Source organism: Dermacentor silvarum, chromosome 5 (assembly GCF_013339745.2).
Source record: "Dermacentor silvarum isolate Dsil-2018 chromosome 5, BIME_Dsil_1.4, whole genome shotgun sequence".
NCBI classification, from domain to species: Eukaryota; Metazoa; Arthropoda; class Arachnida; order Ixodida; family Ixodidae; genus Dermacentor; species Dermacentor silvarum.
The window spans coordinates 115,040,686-115,059,515 of NC_051158.1; the positions used below are offsets into that span (position 1 = coordinate 115,040,686).

General features: G+C 45.8%; 1 protein-coding gene across 17 annotated transcripts in view; it reads right to left on the bottom strand.

Annotated features, from left to right (window-relative positions):
* LOC119453741 (protein kinase C, brain isozyme) overlaps positions 1–18,830 on the bottom strand; it is a 295,662-nt gene that overhangs the window by 73,403 nt on the left and 203,429 nt on the right. For 3 of the 17 annotated variants that reach the window (XM_037715801.2, XM_049668390.1, XM_049668399.1), the window contains exon 2: positions 3,121–3,152. The exons of the other annotated variants lie outside the window; for them this stretch is intronic. In XM_037715801.2, coding sequence (XP_037571729.2) covers positions 3,121–3,152 — 32 coding nt within the window. The remainder of the gene's footprint in view (positions 1–3,120; positions 3,153–18,830) is intronic. 17 annotated transcript variants of the gene reach the window in all.

Genomic DNA, 18,830 nt, shown 5'->3' on the forward strand with positions numbered 1-18,830 from the left:
GCGCATGCGCTACTTCACCTGCGCCGCTGCCGCTAAAGGATGCGCCAAACCACGCGTTCCCGTGTTTACGCTTTCTTTCTGAACAAAGGGAGACGCAACCGGTGGAAATGCTTCCATCTTCCACTGCTGCTAAACGAGCTGCCCGAGCAGAGGTTCAGCGCCGCCGCCGAGCGGACTGTTGTTCAGAATCAAAGTCTTTGCCACAAGATAATGCAAAATTCAAAACACATAAACAGCTTGCGCTCCAAATTCGCAATAGGGAGTGTTGTAATCGTCGCTGAAGTTTTTTTTATATGTGCATACAGGGTGTTTCATTTTAGCTGCACCAAATTTTTAAAAATTGCCTGTGGCAGATAGCACAATTATAATTCTTGATCTAAACTAGTCGATGAGGTGGCCATTGCTTCCATGAGAAATGAAAATTCCTAATTGAAAAACTAACACAATTATGGTAATTAACTTTTTAATTAATCATTTTACAGCACATATTTCAATCTACGAATTATAGCCACTGAGTTCGCAAGGCGTATCCACTCGGAACGAATTCTTAAGACCTGAACCAGTTTCGAAATATTAATTTTCAATGTGTCCGACGAAATGCATTGGTGTTCCCATTACTTTTGTGCTTCAATGCATAAAACAACGTTTTCCTCAAAAAGTTATAAGTTGCATACAGTGGCTCTCGCAAAGATTGAGAGTTGAGTGCCTTTCCAATTTGTTGTTTTTTCCTTGATTGGCTTAACTTCTTCGAGCCAGTAGCCCTCATTCCGACCGTAATGTTTGAGTGGCACGCCCAAGTATTTAGCTGGTGACTTAATCCATCTCACACTTACTCCAATTTGCAGTGCTCCCTGTAGTGTTTCCCAAATGTTTAACAATGGTTGTTACTCCTGTAATGCTTTCGGACTGAAGCCACGGTTGCTCCACAGTTGTGGCTTAGAAAAGGTGTGCCTAGTGCGTGCGTGATTGCACACTTCATGTGGTCACAGAGACGCGCTTGTGCCACTGCTTACGCGTTAATCATCATCGTCTTCTACAGCTGGCTTCGATGCCGCTGATCACACTAGCATTCCCATACTGCCCCTTGCACTCGTCCACTGCTTGCATGTTATCTTCTTCCACAGCTGGCAGGTTTTCATCTTGACGTTTTACAAAAGTTTAACACTTGCTTACTTTTATATAATACATGTTATACCAACACTTTCATGTAACAATTTAGGTGCAATTTGCTTGTAATCAGTTCAGTTTGTTTTGTTTTTATTGATTGTTGATTGCATGAGGTAACGTTTACTGTAAGTGAAGAATGTTTTCAATAACAAAGTACATGTAACCAGTTACCTTATTATAATCAGCTTTTCAGTGGCCCTTACTGGAAGCACTATCACCAAAACCTAATAACACACTGACGAACAATGATGCAACGATGCTTCTTCCTTCTTGTTTTGTTGGAAGAACTAAGCCCGTCAGACTGACAATGCCAGCTAACGCGGGAAGATTATTATGCTTTTGTCACCCCTACTACTGGGAAGAGCCGACAGCACCCTGCACCACTTATGTCACAACTAAACACCCATTTAAAAAAAGAGAAGAAAAACGAGAACATTTCTACTTCTCTCATCATATTCTAGGCGCCCGCTTATCCTCCTCTAATGGGAGAGGGGAAGAGTGAGCTACAGGTGAATGTCTATTGGATGATTCCCTGCACTTCACAGAGGGCCCAGATGTTAGCATTGTGCCATTAATGTGTAACCAGAATGCGGTGCAGAATACGCGACAACACCACTCATTAAAATTATAGGAAAAATTAAAGGAATTTTTAGTATCACTGGTGATGTATTGAAAAATAATTGTTAGTCGAGATTAACTAGGTGTGAATGGCTGCTGAGAATGCGTTAAAAGAACCAGACTGTGCTTGACTGTTACGCTAATAAAAAAAAACTTTAAAAAAAACTAGCGTAGCTTGCATGGAGGCGCAAAGCTAAAGAGACAGCGTAGCTGATGGGCACCTAGCTAGTCCTGGCTTTGGGCTAGGCTAAGGACTATTAAGTCATCCCCAGCATTTTCCGGAATTTATTGATTATTGATCAATTATCGATTAGCTATTTCTTGGCTATCGATTGGGTATCGATGATTGACTAAGCTTAAGTACTCCCAACCATGCTTAGCTAGACTTAGCCAGGCTCAGCTTCGTTAGTTCACAGGGGTATCACTGCGCTTGGACCTTTTCCACCAGGATCGGCCCCCGTTTTTTTGTGGACGACTAATGGAATAAGGCCAGCTCCGCTGTTACAATTAGTGAGGAATGTAACTAAGGGTAACTAATTACTTCATTGTAGCTCAATTACTTTTATAGGCAGTAATTATTCAAACTGCAGCAATACACTTTTGAATGACAATTGTAGTCGAAAGTTGCGCTTTCTTTTCTATATCTGTTTAAGTCTGGATACAGTGAAAAAACGCAATGCAACACTCATTTCACACCTGTTCTTACCTTACAGGCCATTTTACAAGCCGCTATATTTTCAGAATTTGTTGCCAAATGAACAGCTTATGAAAAGTGAACTGTTTGACAAGTTATAATACTTGTACGAAGAAATGTTTCTCGACAGTGACTGGCATATTGCCAATGTAAGAAACACTTCTGGCAAGAAAATGAAATAGGAAAACAATATGAGGAAGTAGAAATAAGGCCGCTAGATTTTTTGTATATATGTAACCCATTTCACCCTGCAAGAATGTTGTCTAAAACGAATTCATTCAAAGACAACTTTTCTTACTATGTACAACCTCAATGCTGTACATTCATACCTTTTCCTGAAGTAGATCATCAAAAACACTTCATTTGAATTATCCAATTTACCACAGTAAAAGTTTCGTTTTTATCATAAATCAAATAAGGTAATAAGTCTGATTAATACGCTTTAGGGAATCCAGCGCCTTGCTTCTTTTTTCATCTATCAAAACTAATTTCTTATAATTTTCTCTTGTGCCATTTGTCTTTAGTAGCAGCCTGAATATGAAATATGGCATATCTTCACTACTCCAACCTCATGGATATCTACCACTCTTGCATCAATATCAAGCAAACTACAATAACAAATAAAGGAAAGTAGTACTCACTTTGGCACTGGTATCCCTGCTTCCCAAAGCCCCTGGAAAATTCAAAAATAGAAACGATACATTTAATTCTTCGCTTTTGCAATCAAATGCAAAACAATTTGTGCCACAAGATACTATTTTAGTTCTATATCTGCCTATAAATAACTATCAGTACTTTTTTAACAGCGAAGCTGATTAGGCCGGCCAGCCGTAATTCGTATCAGGAAACTGCAGCGCCGCAGCCGTGGCAACCAGGAGGGCGGAGGAGGGCGGTGGGGCGCATGCGCACGCGGTCTCCTCCTCGCCAGCTCCCTCCCTTCCTGACCCCCGCCTCTCTTCTCTCCGCGGCGCGGAGCCAGGAGAAAAAAGAAGGCAAAAGCTTGCACTAGGCCGCACAAAGCTCAAGACACAGCGAAGCTGGCCGGTTGATATCGAGCAGCTAGCCTCCAACGCGTTCGGCGTTGGCAAGCAACAGCGTTCTTCTAACCTTGGTTAGCCTGCCTGCGTTTGTGGCATGCCAGGAACGCTGTCGCTCGTAGGCGCCGACGCGTCCAGCGCTAGTCACGCAAAATGTCGCGAAAGGGAAGGTACCTCCAAAAACGATCGCTCGAGAATACCTTCCTACATGCGCAGTTAACTTAAACCAAGTTAAGACCTAGCAGCAACCAAGTTAATACCTAGCAGTAGCAACCAGTAAGACTTGAGGATCGACAGTTTCGCTGTGCCTAAGCTTTGCACGACCGAGTGCAAACTTTCCCGCTTTTTCTTTTACTTTCACTGTAAGCTAAGTAGTAACAAATGCTAAATACATAAAAAAACAACAAAACTGAACTCTCCAAACTCTAAGCTGATGTTTATAAGATGCTCACTTCAAGCCATTATGACATTCACAAAATTTACAGAAATAGACCAATGTTAACAGGCCTAAATTATTTCAGTTATCTATTGCATGACATTTAACCATCCTAAACAGTGTTAGCTACCACATGACTTCTTTAGCGACCAATTATTTCATGATTTTACTGCATGCTAAAATTGTGCTATACTTATGTTACTCGATTACCTGACAAGTTCGATCATCCTAGGGTTTTGTGCTACTTGAGAGGCTGTTTGCAACAGCAACTGTGTAAGGGACATTTTTATTGCGATAGCAATTATATGGACACTCCAAAGCGGATTTCTGCCGTCGGCGTCGTCGTCGCCACGAGGTTCCGTATGACGTCAACGGCGATGAAATCGTCGCCGCGCTCCAGACGCTGTATGTGCGAGTGAAAGGGCGCGAGGGGCGCGCGGTTTCAGGGGGAGTGAACGCACGTTGGAGAGCAAACGCGCGTTCTGCGCCGTGCTCCCTGAAGGGCTGCAGAATTAAGCATATCTTTCCTCCTTTCCATATATAGAGAGCAAACGCGACTTTTTCCGCCGCCCGAAAGGCTGTGGGGGGACGGGAGGGAGGGAGGGGAGGCGACGTTTAGCTGCGGCACCAAATGCGTATTTATATAAAAACGCAGCGCGCGTTCGGTGCAAATACGGGCAAGACGCCGACGGCGTCGACAACAGTTCTGCGCGTTGCTGGTGCTGCTGCATGGCCAAGTTTATACAGCTGATAAAACTACTACCCTTATTCCGTATAAAAAATTAAATTAAATTATGGGGTTTTACGTGCCAAAACCAGTTCTGATTATGAGGCACGCCGTAGTGGGGGACTCCGGAAACTTGGACCACCTGGGGTTCTTTAACGTGCACCTAAATCTAAGTACACGGGTGTTTTCGCATTTCGCCCCCATCGAAATGCGGCCGCCGTGGCCGGGATCCTTATTCCATATAGCTCTCTACTAATTTGCTATCGCAATTGATGCTTCGCCTTTCGGGTGAAACTGCGACATTTTTTTAATGAATCGTAGGCCATTTGCAAAAGCTGGAAATGTTAAATGCATGAAATAATGAGGCCATTCCCAGTATGCAGTAACATTGATGCACGCACATCTAGCAAGGAATAAATGTGGCTGTCAAAGGTGTGGTTAACCGTAGGTAGATGCATATGTATGTGCCAGAGTATCTGAGAACATACTGATAGCAGCAGCATTAGAGGCAACGCTGATGTGCAAGTCAGTTGCACCGTCAGTTGCACATCGCACCTCGAAGAGGCAGGACATGTGTCGAGTCTCTTGAACCTGAACAACATTTTGCAATGTGTGGTGAACACGGCTTGCATCATGTATCCGGAACCTCAAAGAGGTGGGACGTAATGCTGACGCAGGTCTCTCGCATTTACCGCTAAATCGCCGCCGAACGTTTTTTTTGTGTTTTTTTTTTCTTTTTCCCGGTTAGAAAATTGACCCTCGCATTTATATTCGGATTCGTATAAACGATGATGTCTTTTTTTTTCTTACAACACATGCATAGTTCTGTAATCCTGATTCCACTAAAGCTAAAGCATTTCTTTTTTCAAGAATGCAGACATCTAGCTAGAATTTCTGCGGTCCCAAAGTGCATCAACAGTCACATGGACATCGACACTCAATACAGATTGACAATAGTTAGTTAAATCGACAAAGCAGAAACAAAGACAATTTGCTGAACTGTGTGGTAATTTAACTATTGGATCAGTTAAATTAATATGACTAACAGCGCCATTTCTTTTTGTTTTTCTTTTTCGCTTTTCACACCTATTGTATTCTGAATGCAATGTCATGAACAGTGGAGAATTCAATAGTTCAGCTACGAAAGTCAGCGCTTCCATACAACACCGAAAAGATAAACGGTGAATCAGTTTAGACTATAGAACGAGCTATCCGTGCTTCATGGTCAGAAATATCTGTAGCGGGGAAAAAAATTGTCGCAGTTTCACCTGAAAGGCGAAGCATCAATTGCGATAGCAAATTTGTAGAGAGCTATACGGAGTAATGATATTAGCTTTAGCAGCTGTATAAACTTGGACATGCAGCAGCACCGGCAACACGCAGAACTATTGTCGACGCCGTCGGCGTTTTGCCCGCGTTCGTTCAAAATGCGTGCGGCGTTGGTGACTGTTGCCGGAGCCTCTGATATAAATAGGCAGTAAGTAAGTGGTTCTTGAGGAAAGGGAAAGGTTGACGCTATCTGCTGCAGCCCTTGAGGGAGCACGGCTCAGCGCCAACGGGGAGGAGTAAGTGGGAGCGAAAGAAGGGATAGAGTGGAGTCACCATGGCTAGGCGTAGCAAACCGGCAGGCATTGGCGGCACGTATCGGCCGAGGTGGTAGGCCGTAGAGTGCTGCAGAGTGTAATAGGCACTTGGTGCCGCAGCTAAACGTCGCCTCCCTTCCCTCCCCCTCCCCACGGCCTCTCGCGCGTCGGAAGAAGGCGGGTTTGCTCTACATATATGGTGATTGTAAAGGAGGAAAGAGACGCCTACTTCTGCAGCACTTAAGGGAGCACGGCGCAGAACGCGCGTTTGTTCTCCGCCGTGCGTTCACTCCCCGTGAAAGCGCGCGCCCCTCGCGCCCTTTCACTCGCACATACAGCGTTCGGCGCGCGGCGACGATTTCATCTCCATTGACGTCATACGGAACCTCACGGCGACGGCGACGACAGCGACGCCGACGGCAGAAATCTGCTTTTGAGTGTCCATATAATTGCTATCGCCATAAAAAAAAGTTTGAAGCTCATATTTAGCTCCGGACCAACTGCGATGCCGCTTATTCAAATACACGTAAAACGCTGAAATGCTTACATGAGATAAGCCCTGGGTATATTTTCGGGAAATTAGTTGCATTTGGGAGAGAAACTTAAATTCTGGTGACGTCAGAAGTGAAACTTCGATTTAAGGTTTGACATATTGCCGGAAATCGGTATTTGAAGAAAAGAATAGAAGCACGAAGTTTCAAGTTTCATGTCCGCAACCCTGCACCAATAACAGATATTGCAATTCTGTTAACTGCATACGTTAGAACATCTAAAGCAGTGAAATTTAACATTTATTTATATCTTACGTGAATTTGTTAGTGTTTACAAGGGTCCTGCAAAAGTACTTCCACATGAGTGGTGTATTTAACTTAAGAGCCAAGTAATTTTAAGCCATCAATTTTGTCCGCTTTAGGTGCACTATTAGAGGAAATTTACAAAATTATGATATCGTTTTTTTTTCATTGGTGAGGTAAAGTTGTAAACATGATAATTTCGTTTCCTGGAAATTTACTATTTTCAACAATTTGTATTAAAACTGACGGCCTAAATCAGATATCCTCTTCAAACAGTCGCTAGATCTAAACTTTTTCTTTTAAATACAACAAACCGCATCAAATTTGGTGCAGTGGTTGCCGAGAAAAACGATTTCTCCTTTGCCATGTATTCAGATAACAGCCCCCGAGCTTAAGCTTCCTCTTAACATCGCGATCATACAAAGGAGCTAAGTACGTGAATACGACATCAGCGATTTCCCAGTAACTTCGGGGATTCCAATCCTCTCTACGCCGAAGAAGTCCACAAATGTTTACACGTTATACCTCTACTCACTTGCAAATAAATATGCATCCTTGCACTATATTATACTTTTATTGCGATAGCAATTATATGGACACTCAAAAGCAGATTTCTGCCGTCGGCGTCGCCATCGCCGTCGCCGTGAGGTTCCGTATGACGTCATTTGGAGATGAAATCGATGATAAGTGGTTCTTGAGGGAAAGGGAAAGGTTGGCGCTATCTTCTGCAGCCCTTGAGGGAGCACGGCTCAGCGCCAACGGGGAGGGGTAAGTGGGAGCGAAAGAAGGGATAATCGTCGCCGCGGTAAGGTAAGTGGTTCTTGAGGGAAAGGGAAAGGTTGGCGCTATCTTCTGCAGCCCTTGAGGGAGCACGGCTCAGCGCCACGTCGCCGCGCGCCGAACGCTGTATGTGCGAGTGAAAGGGCGCGAGGGGCGCGTCTTTCACGGGGAGTGAACGCACGGCGGAGAACAAACGCGCGTTCTGCGCCGTGCTCGCTTAAGGGCTGCAGAAGTAGGCGTCTCTTTTCTCCTTTACAATCACCATATATGTAGAGCAAACGCGCCTTCTTCGGACGCGCGAGAGGCCGTGGGGGAGGGGGAGGGAAGGGAGGCGACGTTTAGCTGCGGCACCAAGTGCCTATTTATATCAGAGGCTCCAGCAACAGTCACCAACGCCGCACGCATTTTGAGCTAACGCGGGCAAAACGCCGATGGCGTCGACAACAGTTCTGCGTGTTGTTGCTACCAAAGCCGCTCACCTTACTTCGTATGACATTGCTGTGTTGCTATCGCATTAATTGCTTCGCCCTTAGGGCGAAACTGTGACATTTATTTAACTAGCGCTGCTCGGTCTATGGCAGCTCCTGGTGCGGTAGTTTCAAAGTGACTTTCATTTTTGCGTCGATCATTTCTAGTCCTGCCAAACCTCCACACACGGTCGGGCTGATCTAGCATTCATTGTCGCAGATGTGCAAACTACCAATCTAGTTTCATACTACTTTTTATGCCGTGCCTCTTCGAAGTAGGTTATGTTGAGCAACAGTTAATTGCTAGCGCGGGGACACAAAGGCTGGTCTAATTCTGAAGCAAATCAGCTTCACTGAAGCAAATCAGCTTCAAACTAATCAGCTTGCTCCAGAACCCGACACACTGAGCGCCTATGAGCACAATGTGTAGGGAACGCGCCATGTTGTCCACAAAGGATTACGCGCGTACGCATGTGCGTAAGCACACGCGCGAGGCTCACCCAAAGGCGAGAGGCGAACTCCTGAGCGCTTCGCCACATTACTGAATGCCAAACAGATAAGCAGAAACCCACTGCCGGCGGCGCGCAGCACAATGTGGATTCATATGTAAATACACGCCCGCAGAACAGGCCGTGAAAGCCACGAGCCGTAACCCGATAAAGGCTACCGCCACGCACAGCTCTGATGCACGGCAGCGAAGCACCGCGGCTAAAACGTCGAGCTTCCGAAACTGGAAGCATGCAGAATGTATAGGCTACGCTTGGCACTATACACACAGCTTAACAGTAACAATTGCGACAACGTCAAAGTGAATATAATAAAAAGTCCTTGAAGTGAACGTCACCGTTGGTGAGCTCTAACTTTCAAGAAGGTCACGCAACAATAGATGCCGCTTCGAGGAAGCTTCGGGTTTTTCAACTCAACCACCTACTGTAAAAAAAATGTTAAGTATATAACGTGAGTTCTCTATGCGGGTAACCGTACGCATAGCCGAAACTTGAAAGCACGCCTTTTCAGGCTGACCTCGAACGCTGGGCATACAGGTAGCTCCATAGGACAGAATTTAGAGCACGGCGTCGCGCTCTGGAGTGTTAAAACTTCCCAACATTCATTCTGAAGGCCCGTATTAGGCGGGTGTGAATCAGGCAGGTGCTGTTATGAGAAGGGCGACGGTTTGATACCATACAATTAGCGTTTATACACTCTTCAGTACGCGGCCAGTAGATCAAGTATGCTAGCATAGTTTGCAAGTGTTTACAGCGTAGGCAACAGAAATGACTTGCAAGTAATTACCGATAAGATGGTGAAATTAAGACGGAAGTTCTATCGGGTGCTCTATACATGTGCACTGAGGTTAAACTAATGACTCTACAATTTTTTTTTAAGTAGTTCGCAGCCTGCATTTGTCCGATTGCGTGTTCAACCTGATACTGCACTTCTACGCAATGTTCCGTATTTTATTATTATAATCATGCCCTCTAACAATTTTTTTCTCACTGACGTTATAGCAAAGGGGGAGGGATGGTGCTTAGACTTCAAGCAGATTAAGCGTTTACAAGAACTATCACGTGACATCAGATGACATTAAATGTCGCCATGACGTAGAGCTAGATGAGGATGTTTGAAGAGGGACAAACTGGAAAGAAGTGATCAATTTCGATTCGAGGTGAAGTCGCGGTCACAGACGAAGTGAAAGATAAAAAAAAAAGAAAGTAGCGACGTTTTGGAGCCTGTACAAGTTACTTACGCATGACATGATCAGTGCCGCTTTTATAATAAAAGCGTGCTCCTCATTCACTGTTACAAGACAAGGTGAATATTAGTAGAACGGTTGACTAATATTGCGCTTATGGCTAAAATACCATTCTGTATAAGCTGATTCCAATTCAAAACAAGCGTAATCAAAGAAGAATTTCACCACGAACAACATCAAACACACATTTTCACATGGGCCACACAAGAAAAAAAAAATAAGTCCTGCAGTTTTCGTCATCACCACGACATTCTTTTATAGTCACGCACTTATGCAGTTCCCCCAACAATTGGCCGCTTTTTTCCATACAGCCTTTGCGATGCAAATAAGCTGGCCAGAGTATTCAGACAATGAAAATGAATTACGATTTCTAAGATGCAGCATCCGTGATGAGTATGAAGCACCAAAGGCAGGTTTATTTGTACCGTAAGAGATAAATAAGTGGGTGATAGGTAGGAAAGAGGTTGAGGGACTAGCCATGATTTACATAGGGGTAACGTTGGCGTAAAATGTCACTTTCTACAAGTGGAACTAGAGTTGCCGGGTGGACGGATAATCAGTGCCTGTAGAACACACTACAGAATCTTCGCATTTGTAATTCTTAGCCGGATTACAAATTGAAGTTCACTAAACGAGTAATGACTTTAGATTATATGCACAATCGCTGTTGCCCATTCAATGAAGAAGCCACAATGATCACACCGGCACATGTATTTCCGAGGCGACGTGCCGAAAACGACTCTGCAGAAGCAGTGCCCGTGGTTGCAACTTCTCCGTTTTCGTAGCACCGACGAGTTGACAAAAAGCAGAGACGACTTCGCAGAGTGAACGCGAAAAGAACGATTTCTTCCCGCGCACGTTGTTAAGAACATGTGCAAAAATTAATAACTGACAAACGGGCACGCCTAACGCGAGGCCGTCTTTCTGACCGCGGCCGCCATACATATGGATCTTGGCCCTGCGGCGCACACAACGCGCCCTACCGTCAGCGACACAGCTGTGACCCATAAATAAGCGGCCGCGCAACGACGCTTCGTTAGGCGCGCGTGCGCGTGGTGAACGGCAGCGCGCCAAGCGACCGACGTTCACACGAGCCAAGTCCAAGTCAGAACGAGCCGCCTGTGTCGTGCTGGAAGCATATTTGACTTCTTTGTAGTTGCTTCGTGTAAGGCTGGGCAGAATCAGAGGTAGCGGTCGCAGCCCGGCCTCGATACTGGAATAATCTTAGGATCATCATCATCATAAGCCTATAAGTCAACTGCAGGACGAAGGCCTCTAGAGATCTCCAATTGCCCCTGTCTTGCGCTAGCCAATTCCAACCTTGAGCCTGCAAATTTCCTAACTTCATCACCCCACCTAGTTTTCTGCCGTCCTCGACTGCGCTTCCCGTCTCTTGGTATCCGTTGTGTAACTCTTACGGTCCACCGGTAATCCATCCTACGCATTACGTGGCCTGCCCAGCTCCATTTTCTTTATCTTAATGTCACTTAGAATATCGACTATCCCCGTTTGCTCTCTGTTCCACGCCACTTTCTTGACTTTCTTAACAAAACGTCGTCTTATACATTGAAGCACAAAAGTAACGAACGCCAATGCATTTCTCAGCAAAGTTTAGGAATTAATATCACGAAACTGGCGTCATCCTGAGAATTAGTTCCAAGTGGATCCGCCTTGCTAACTCCACGGCTAGAATTAATAAATTGCAATATGGGATAAGGCAATTAGTTGGAAACTTATTTAGTGCAGTTTTGTTAATTCGTCGATTATGAATTTCAATTTCTTGTGCAAGTAATGTCTGCCTCTTCGAGTAGACCGGCTCATGAACTAGAATTGTGCTATCTGCCACAGGCAACCTTTTTACATTTTTGAAAGTGTTCGCTGAAACACCCGGATAGATCTTGCGGCGGCACGCGCAAGACATCGGACCCATCACTAGCTGCTCCTCGCGTGCGCACGTCTCCCAGAATTTCGGCCTACGACTACGCGTCTGCTACGCTAAATCTGCCCGCTGATGGCAGACACGCACTAAAGGCCGGGCCAACGGGCCACCGTCGCCACGCGTCCCCTAAGCCCTGCCGCTTCCAGCGACCCCCCCCACCAGTCGCACATATCCGCGCAACGCGCTAAGACAGCCGTGCGAGCCGTTAAAACATGCACGGCCGAAGCGGAGCCGCGGTATTAGCGGGCAAGACCCGCTAATACCGAAGTTCATGAAAGGGATTAACAAAGCGCGAGCCCCGGATCAACGGCTGCTCACCCCTAGGGCTACACGCATGCGCCGACCTCGCGGCTTCGGAAAATTGCGCAGCACCGCTGGCATTAGCAAGATCGACGCGCGGTGCCTGCAGGCATACGTCATTTTCGGGGCCAGACTTCGGTAGACGCTTTCGCGTTGCCTTCGGGAGTGCAGCCTAGCTGGGAAAGGAGAGGCAAGAGAGACAATGAAATGGGATTTAGAGGCGACTACCGGCGACAGTAGCTAGGCGGGGAGAAGCATTGATTACGCTCGTCTTCCATAGACGGAGCGTTTCGTCAGGCGTATATTTAGCACAGCTGGTCAGCCAGCTGGGGCTAACTTTCCTATCTACAGGCTCTGACGGATAAACAAAATCACCCATGACAACCATGACACACAATTCGCTATTTCGTCTAAACACCTAAAGAGGCATCGGGGCTAATGACAAGGAGCTATATGTATAAGCAACATTATTTCAGTATAATTATTACTACGCATTACCTACGATTTCGACATTGAAGCCAATCAGTGCGCGAGACGTGCACATTCATTAGAAATGCTGCAATTTACACAAAACTTCGAGACATCGGTCCTCAAAAAGTGGTACGAGCTAACCGCGATCAACCTGATTTGCTGGGGTTACGCGCATTTGTGTGTGCGTGAACGCGCACGTATGTACCGGAGCAGAACGCTCTCCACTCTCCTCCCCCCCCCCCCGGTGCCTCGCGCGGGATGAAGGACTGCGCGCTACCTTCCCGCTTTCCTCCCTTGCGCGCGCGAGCTTGAGCCACCATCGGCCACTCGCTCGCACGTTTCACTCGCACATACAACATACGGCGCGTGGCGACGGTGCTATCGAACTTGGACTTTATACGGAACATCACGGCGACGCCGACGACGGCGGGAATGAGCCTGGAGTGTCCATATAATTGCTATTGCAATAAAAATATATACATGCGCGTATGTTCGCTGTTTTCAGCATACGGAACCGAACCAACAAGCCCAAGCCACCGATTGTGTTTCCCTCGTACAGGTATTCGCCTATATTAGCACTAATCGGTAACACAGGCCAATGATTGAAGACCGTCTTAGTGTCTTGAAATAAAGGTTAAATTTCCAAAATCAAGTATTTGCCTACTTGGCGACTTCAATTATCCCGAAATTCATTGGCCTAGCTTAAATTCACGAACGCGTGGCGGCACTAATTTTATTCAATTAACTCTCGATTTCTCATTGGTCCAACGAGTTAATCAGCCTACCCGAGGCAACAACACGCTCTACCTCGTCCTCACGTCAGTCCCTGACAGTTTTAGCGCTATTTCTTGTTCTGAGGGATTTAGTGATCATATGCTGCTGAATTTCATGATTTCCATTCTTCATGCGCACGTGCGCTAACACCTAAACGTATTTTTGATTATAACCGTGCTGACTACAATGCTATTAATCTCGGCTTGCAAAGTTTTTGTGACACATACCTTCCGACGTTTTTTCAGCGTTCTGTCAATGACAACTGGCTTTTGTTCAAACATTTTACTGGAATTAACCCACTTTCATTTACAATTACGCTCCTTTCGCATGAACGCGTCTAAACCATGCTTTAATCGGATGTTGCGTGAACTAGAAAACAAGAAAAAGCGACTTTTCAAAGCAGCTAAGCGCCTGGGCACGCCGGCTTCATGGCAGAAACATACAATCGCCGATAAAGAATATTGCAGTGCCATCCGTAAAGCCAAGTTTAAATATTATTCCCACGACCTTCAATCGCTTATGACGCACAACCGCAAGAAATTCTGGAAAACGATATCACCCGCTAACACTCCGGCTCTTATTTCCTTGTTAAATGACACTGGTGCTCCAATTAATCAAGAAGAATGTCCTACTGTATTCAATAACTATTTTGCTTCAGTGTTCACGCAGGAAGACCATTCCAATATTCCACCATTAGCTGATGTAGACTACCAATACTTGAGCCCCATAGGAATTAGTGTCGCCGGCATTGCATCATTGATAAACAGTCTCGAGATATCAACTTCCGCCGGTGTTGATGATATTAATACAAAAATACTCAAAAACGCTGTCATACATTCAAGCAATATTCTCTTTTACATCTTTCGTCAGTCCCTAACAACTGGAGAAATTCCAAATCACTGAAAAATTGGCAAGATTATCCCCATCTTCAAATCAGGTGCTAAAATAAATGCGTGTAATTATCGCCCCATTTCATTGACTTCAGTTTCGTGCAAGATCCTCGAACACATAATCGTATCAGGCGTTGCGCAGCATCTCGACAGTAATAATTTCTTTTTTACTAACCAGCATGGGTTCAGCAAAGGCTTCTCGTGTGACACTCAACTGCTGGAATTCACTAACGAACTGCTACACAATATGGATGAGAACTTTCAAACAGACTGAATATTCTTAGACTTCTCGAAAGCATTTGACCGTGTCGCGCAATCACGCTTAATAGCTAAAATCACTTCCCTTAACCTAGACTCATCAACAACCTCATGGATAAGGAACTTCCTGTCATCTCGCAAACAATTCACAGTTGTTAACGATCACTCATCTCAGTTTAGCGAGGTACTATCTGGTGTACCTCAAGGTAGCGTCCTGGGCCCGTTGCTGTTCCTCATTTACATTAATGACTTGCCCCCTAACATTACATCAACCATTCGTTTGTGCGCAGATGACTGCATTATTTATCGCAAAATACGTTCATCTTCAGATCACCTAGCACTTCAAAGTGACCTCGATCACATCACCGCTTGGTGCACATCATGGCAAATGTCACTTAACACCGAAAAATGCAAGCTCATGACATTTAGCCGAAAAAAATCAATCTCTTCTTCCAATTACTTACTGAATAATACCTTAGTGTCCCGTACGCTTTCATATAAATACCTAGGCGTTCATTTCACGAGTAACCTCTGCTGGTCCACCCACATACAGAAAGTAACAGCCAAAGCATCGCGCACATTAGGATATCGAAAACGTAATCTCCACGGAACTCCTGCCACTACGCGTAAGCTCGCCTATCAAACATTTGTTCGTCCGCAACTCGAGTACGCATCACCCATTTGGTCACCTCATCAGGCTTATTTAATTAATTCCCTCGAATTGGTTCAAAATCGTGCCGCACGTTTCATTTCCAGGAACTACAACCGCCACTCAAGCATAACAAGCATTCAATCATCGCTCTCACTTTCTACATTGCAATCAAGGAGAATACTCGCCCTAATCTGTCTATTCCACAAGATAGTCCATAGCGTCAATCATTCAACGCTGCCTCTTGCACAACCTTACCGTACTTCACGTCGTTTAAACAACCCTCCAAGCTTCCAACGCATTTCTGGTTAAACCGTTGCATTTAATTCATCGGCTTTGCCGCAGGCTATCATTCACTGGAATGGTCTTCCTGAGCACACCGTGGAGATCCGTGATCCAACTAGTTTTAGGGCCGAAGTAACGGCCATTTTTTCTAAATACTAACAGATTATTAAGTATTGTATAATGTTGTGTTTACTTTTCAGTGATGGGTACTAACAGTCAATAAGCATTGTTTTTGCATATTCATATTACTCATGCTCCTGACATTACCCCTATCTATGCAATCCCCCCCCCCCCCCCCTCTCACACAATGCTCCGATGCTGGAGCCTGTGAGGCAACGTGAATAAATAAACGAAGTCCTGCCAGATTTCAATAACTTCACTATCTGCCGAAATGATAGGAACGACAAAAGGGGAGTTGGGGTGCTGATTGCAGTAAAACAGCATATAACGTCCTTTCCCGATATTCTTCCCAGCCAATTAGAGATTTTGTGGGTTTGCATCACTTCGCCATCTACTAAACATATTTTAGGAGTCTGTTACAGACCACCAGACAGTCCCCAATCTTTCGTCTCCGATTTGCATGATAACCTCGCTGAAATAAAAGTTAATTTCCAAATCAAATCAAATGTCTTTGGCACGCCAATGTGTGCGCGCGCACACACACATAGCGACCACCTGCTTGAATCAATGACCGATGAAGTGAACCCGACCAGAGACTCGGTACAATGCCACACAAATGTACAGCCGAAGAAACAAGGCATTGAAGAAAACAAAGGGACATATACAAATGGTCAATTACAAATGCGGAGGAGCGTTTAGAAGCTTGCACATTGAAGACAGACGAACAGAACACAAACGACAGAGGAACAAAGGACAAGCCATGCAGGCAGGTAAATGGATAGAAAATAACAAATGAACAAGTATATGAACAGCCAATTGAAAACCTGAATAAAGGCGTGAATTGTCACGAAGGCAATCCACAATATGTCTCTCTCTCTCTCTCTCTTGCAATTTGGCGACGTCTTCGTACTTAAAAAGCATTCGACCCCTTCCCCTCTCCTTTCGGTGGTCATCAGCGTTCACGTCAAGTAGTAACAGCACACATACACACACACACGCACGCACGCACACAAAGTATAATGAAACGCTATCATAACGTAAAAAAGGCTGAGCTATAGGTACACGCACTTCACGGTGAAGAATAGAGTCGGTAGATAGCAAAAAGGCACGCAAGCGAGAAAAGAAAGTTTCCACGGCGGCCTTCACATCCTTCAACTTAAAACATAACGCAGATGCAAGAGCAAAATGTTTTCCCAATTCAACGTCGCGGCCCGAAACTGTCTAGCCGAAGGCCATGGCTGGGGCTCACGATATCGCACTTCAATCGTTGCCCCTCGGGCATTATTTAATTATAACAGGTCTCGGTCGCGCCGAGTTTGTCCCGTACTCTGAGGCTTCCATGAAGAATACAAAATGCTCCAGACTGGGCACCACACACGCCACGCGAGATCCAAAAAGAGCAGAAAAAGAAAATAAATGAGAAAGAAAGAAACCACGTTGCACTTTGTATTACATCCTGCACAGCCTCTTCCGTTTCCGACGTCTGCAAAGTAGACAAGCTCAAAACAAAAACCAGTCGCAACACGCAAGCACAAATAATGGGGGTTGAAGGTAGAAACTACGCAGAGAATAAAAGAAAGAAAGAAAAAGGATGAAAGAAGCCATGGTCGTGACGCAGACCGAGAAAAAAAAAACGCAAGAAACGGGGCAATCCTCGATCGACAGCATCCCGATGTATACGCGTATATATACAAAAACCACAGCAGCGTAAGCGCAGACCCGCAGGGGCTCGGACAACAGGCGCAAGCGATAGAGGGGGCTCGCAGGAGCGTCCGCCAGCGACCGCGCTCGATGCGTCGGTCGATCAATCAATCGATCATCAATCATCAATGACGCGGCGCACCTGACGAGAACGGCACGCGGGCTAAAACGTCTCGCAGCAAGAGACGACCCTGCCCCTCCGTGCCACCCAAGTTTCTTCCTCTAACAGGTGACGTGGCGCGCATGTTTTTGCACGCGTGTGCGTGCCTGTTTTTGTGCGTGTTTGTGTGGATTGTGCATGTGTGCGCAACAGCTGCCGCACGCACACGCTGCACAAGCAAACGGTCACCGCTATCGGAGAGAACGCACACGCACGCACACCAGATTTCCTCGTAATCCAATTATTACGAGAGTAATGGGACCGCCAGCGCGCCCACTTTGCCTCGGCGCATCGGCGGACAGAGCTTGATCGTCTGCGCTCGCAACTCTGACTGGACGAGCGCTTCTGCGGGCACCGTTGTTTCGGTTGATCGCTTCTTCGTGGTGTTACGTTAGACAGACAGGCGGATAAGTATAATTACAAAAACGGAAAAGAGCCATCCGAGTGCCGTATAGTTCGAGGCACACAAGTACGATTCACCATTAATAAATATGAAGGGCGCGACGAAGACCACAACCTGTACCACGGGCTTGATGGCTGGCCTAGCTCGCTTTTTGTTGCAACAGCGTAATCGGTCATGCGTTTACATTGAGGCAGCTCTAGTATTTCCCTCAAGAACAACACAAATACGCGCACAAAAAAAAATACCAAAGGGATCTTCGCATAAAAATGACTGAAATGACTTAAAATCGGGGATAGGCCGTATCGGGGGGGGGCAGCTACATTTGGGTATACACGTAACTTCTTGTGCGTGCTGCTTGCACGTGCTGTGAATACGGCTAGTGGATATGTCCTTCGGTCTAATCTTGCAATCGTGCTCGCTCCACAAGCACATCGCACTTGTTGCCGAACTCGTGGTCCATGATGACGGGTTTCAAACCGCGCGGCCGCCGACTCCCACCGCCGGCGATATAAACTCGGGTGCACGCGTAATCTGTTGTGGCTATGGTCCCACCCTTGATCGGGCCGTCAGGTGTGCTCCGTGAATGCTCTTAGATGGATGCTGATGGACAGGTCTCATCTACAGGTCTCGTCTCGTCGTACAGGTGACGAGACCTGTCTCGTCTGATGTCTCGTCTCGTCTGATGGACAGTCTCAGACCCGTTCCTCTACACAACGATACCAAAGTAAGGAGGGTTGGCGGTTACAGTTGAAAAGATATAAGCGATATTAGCGTTACATGTTTTCGTTACATGCGGTCTTCGCAAGCGACCCCCCCCATACACC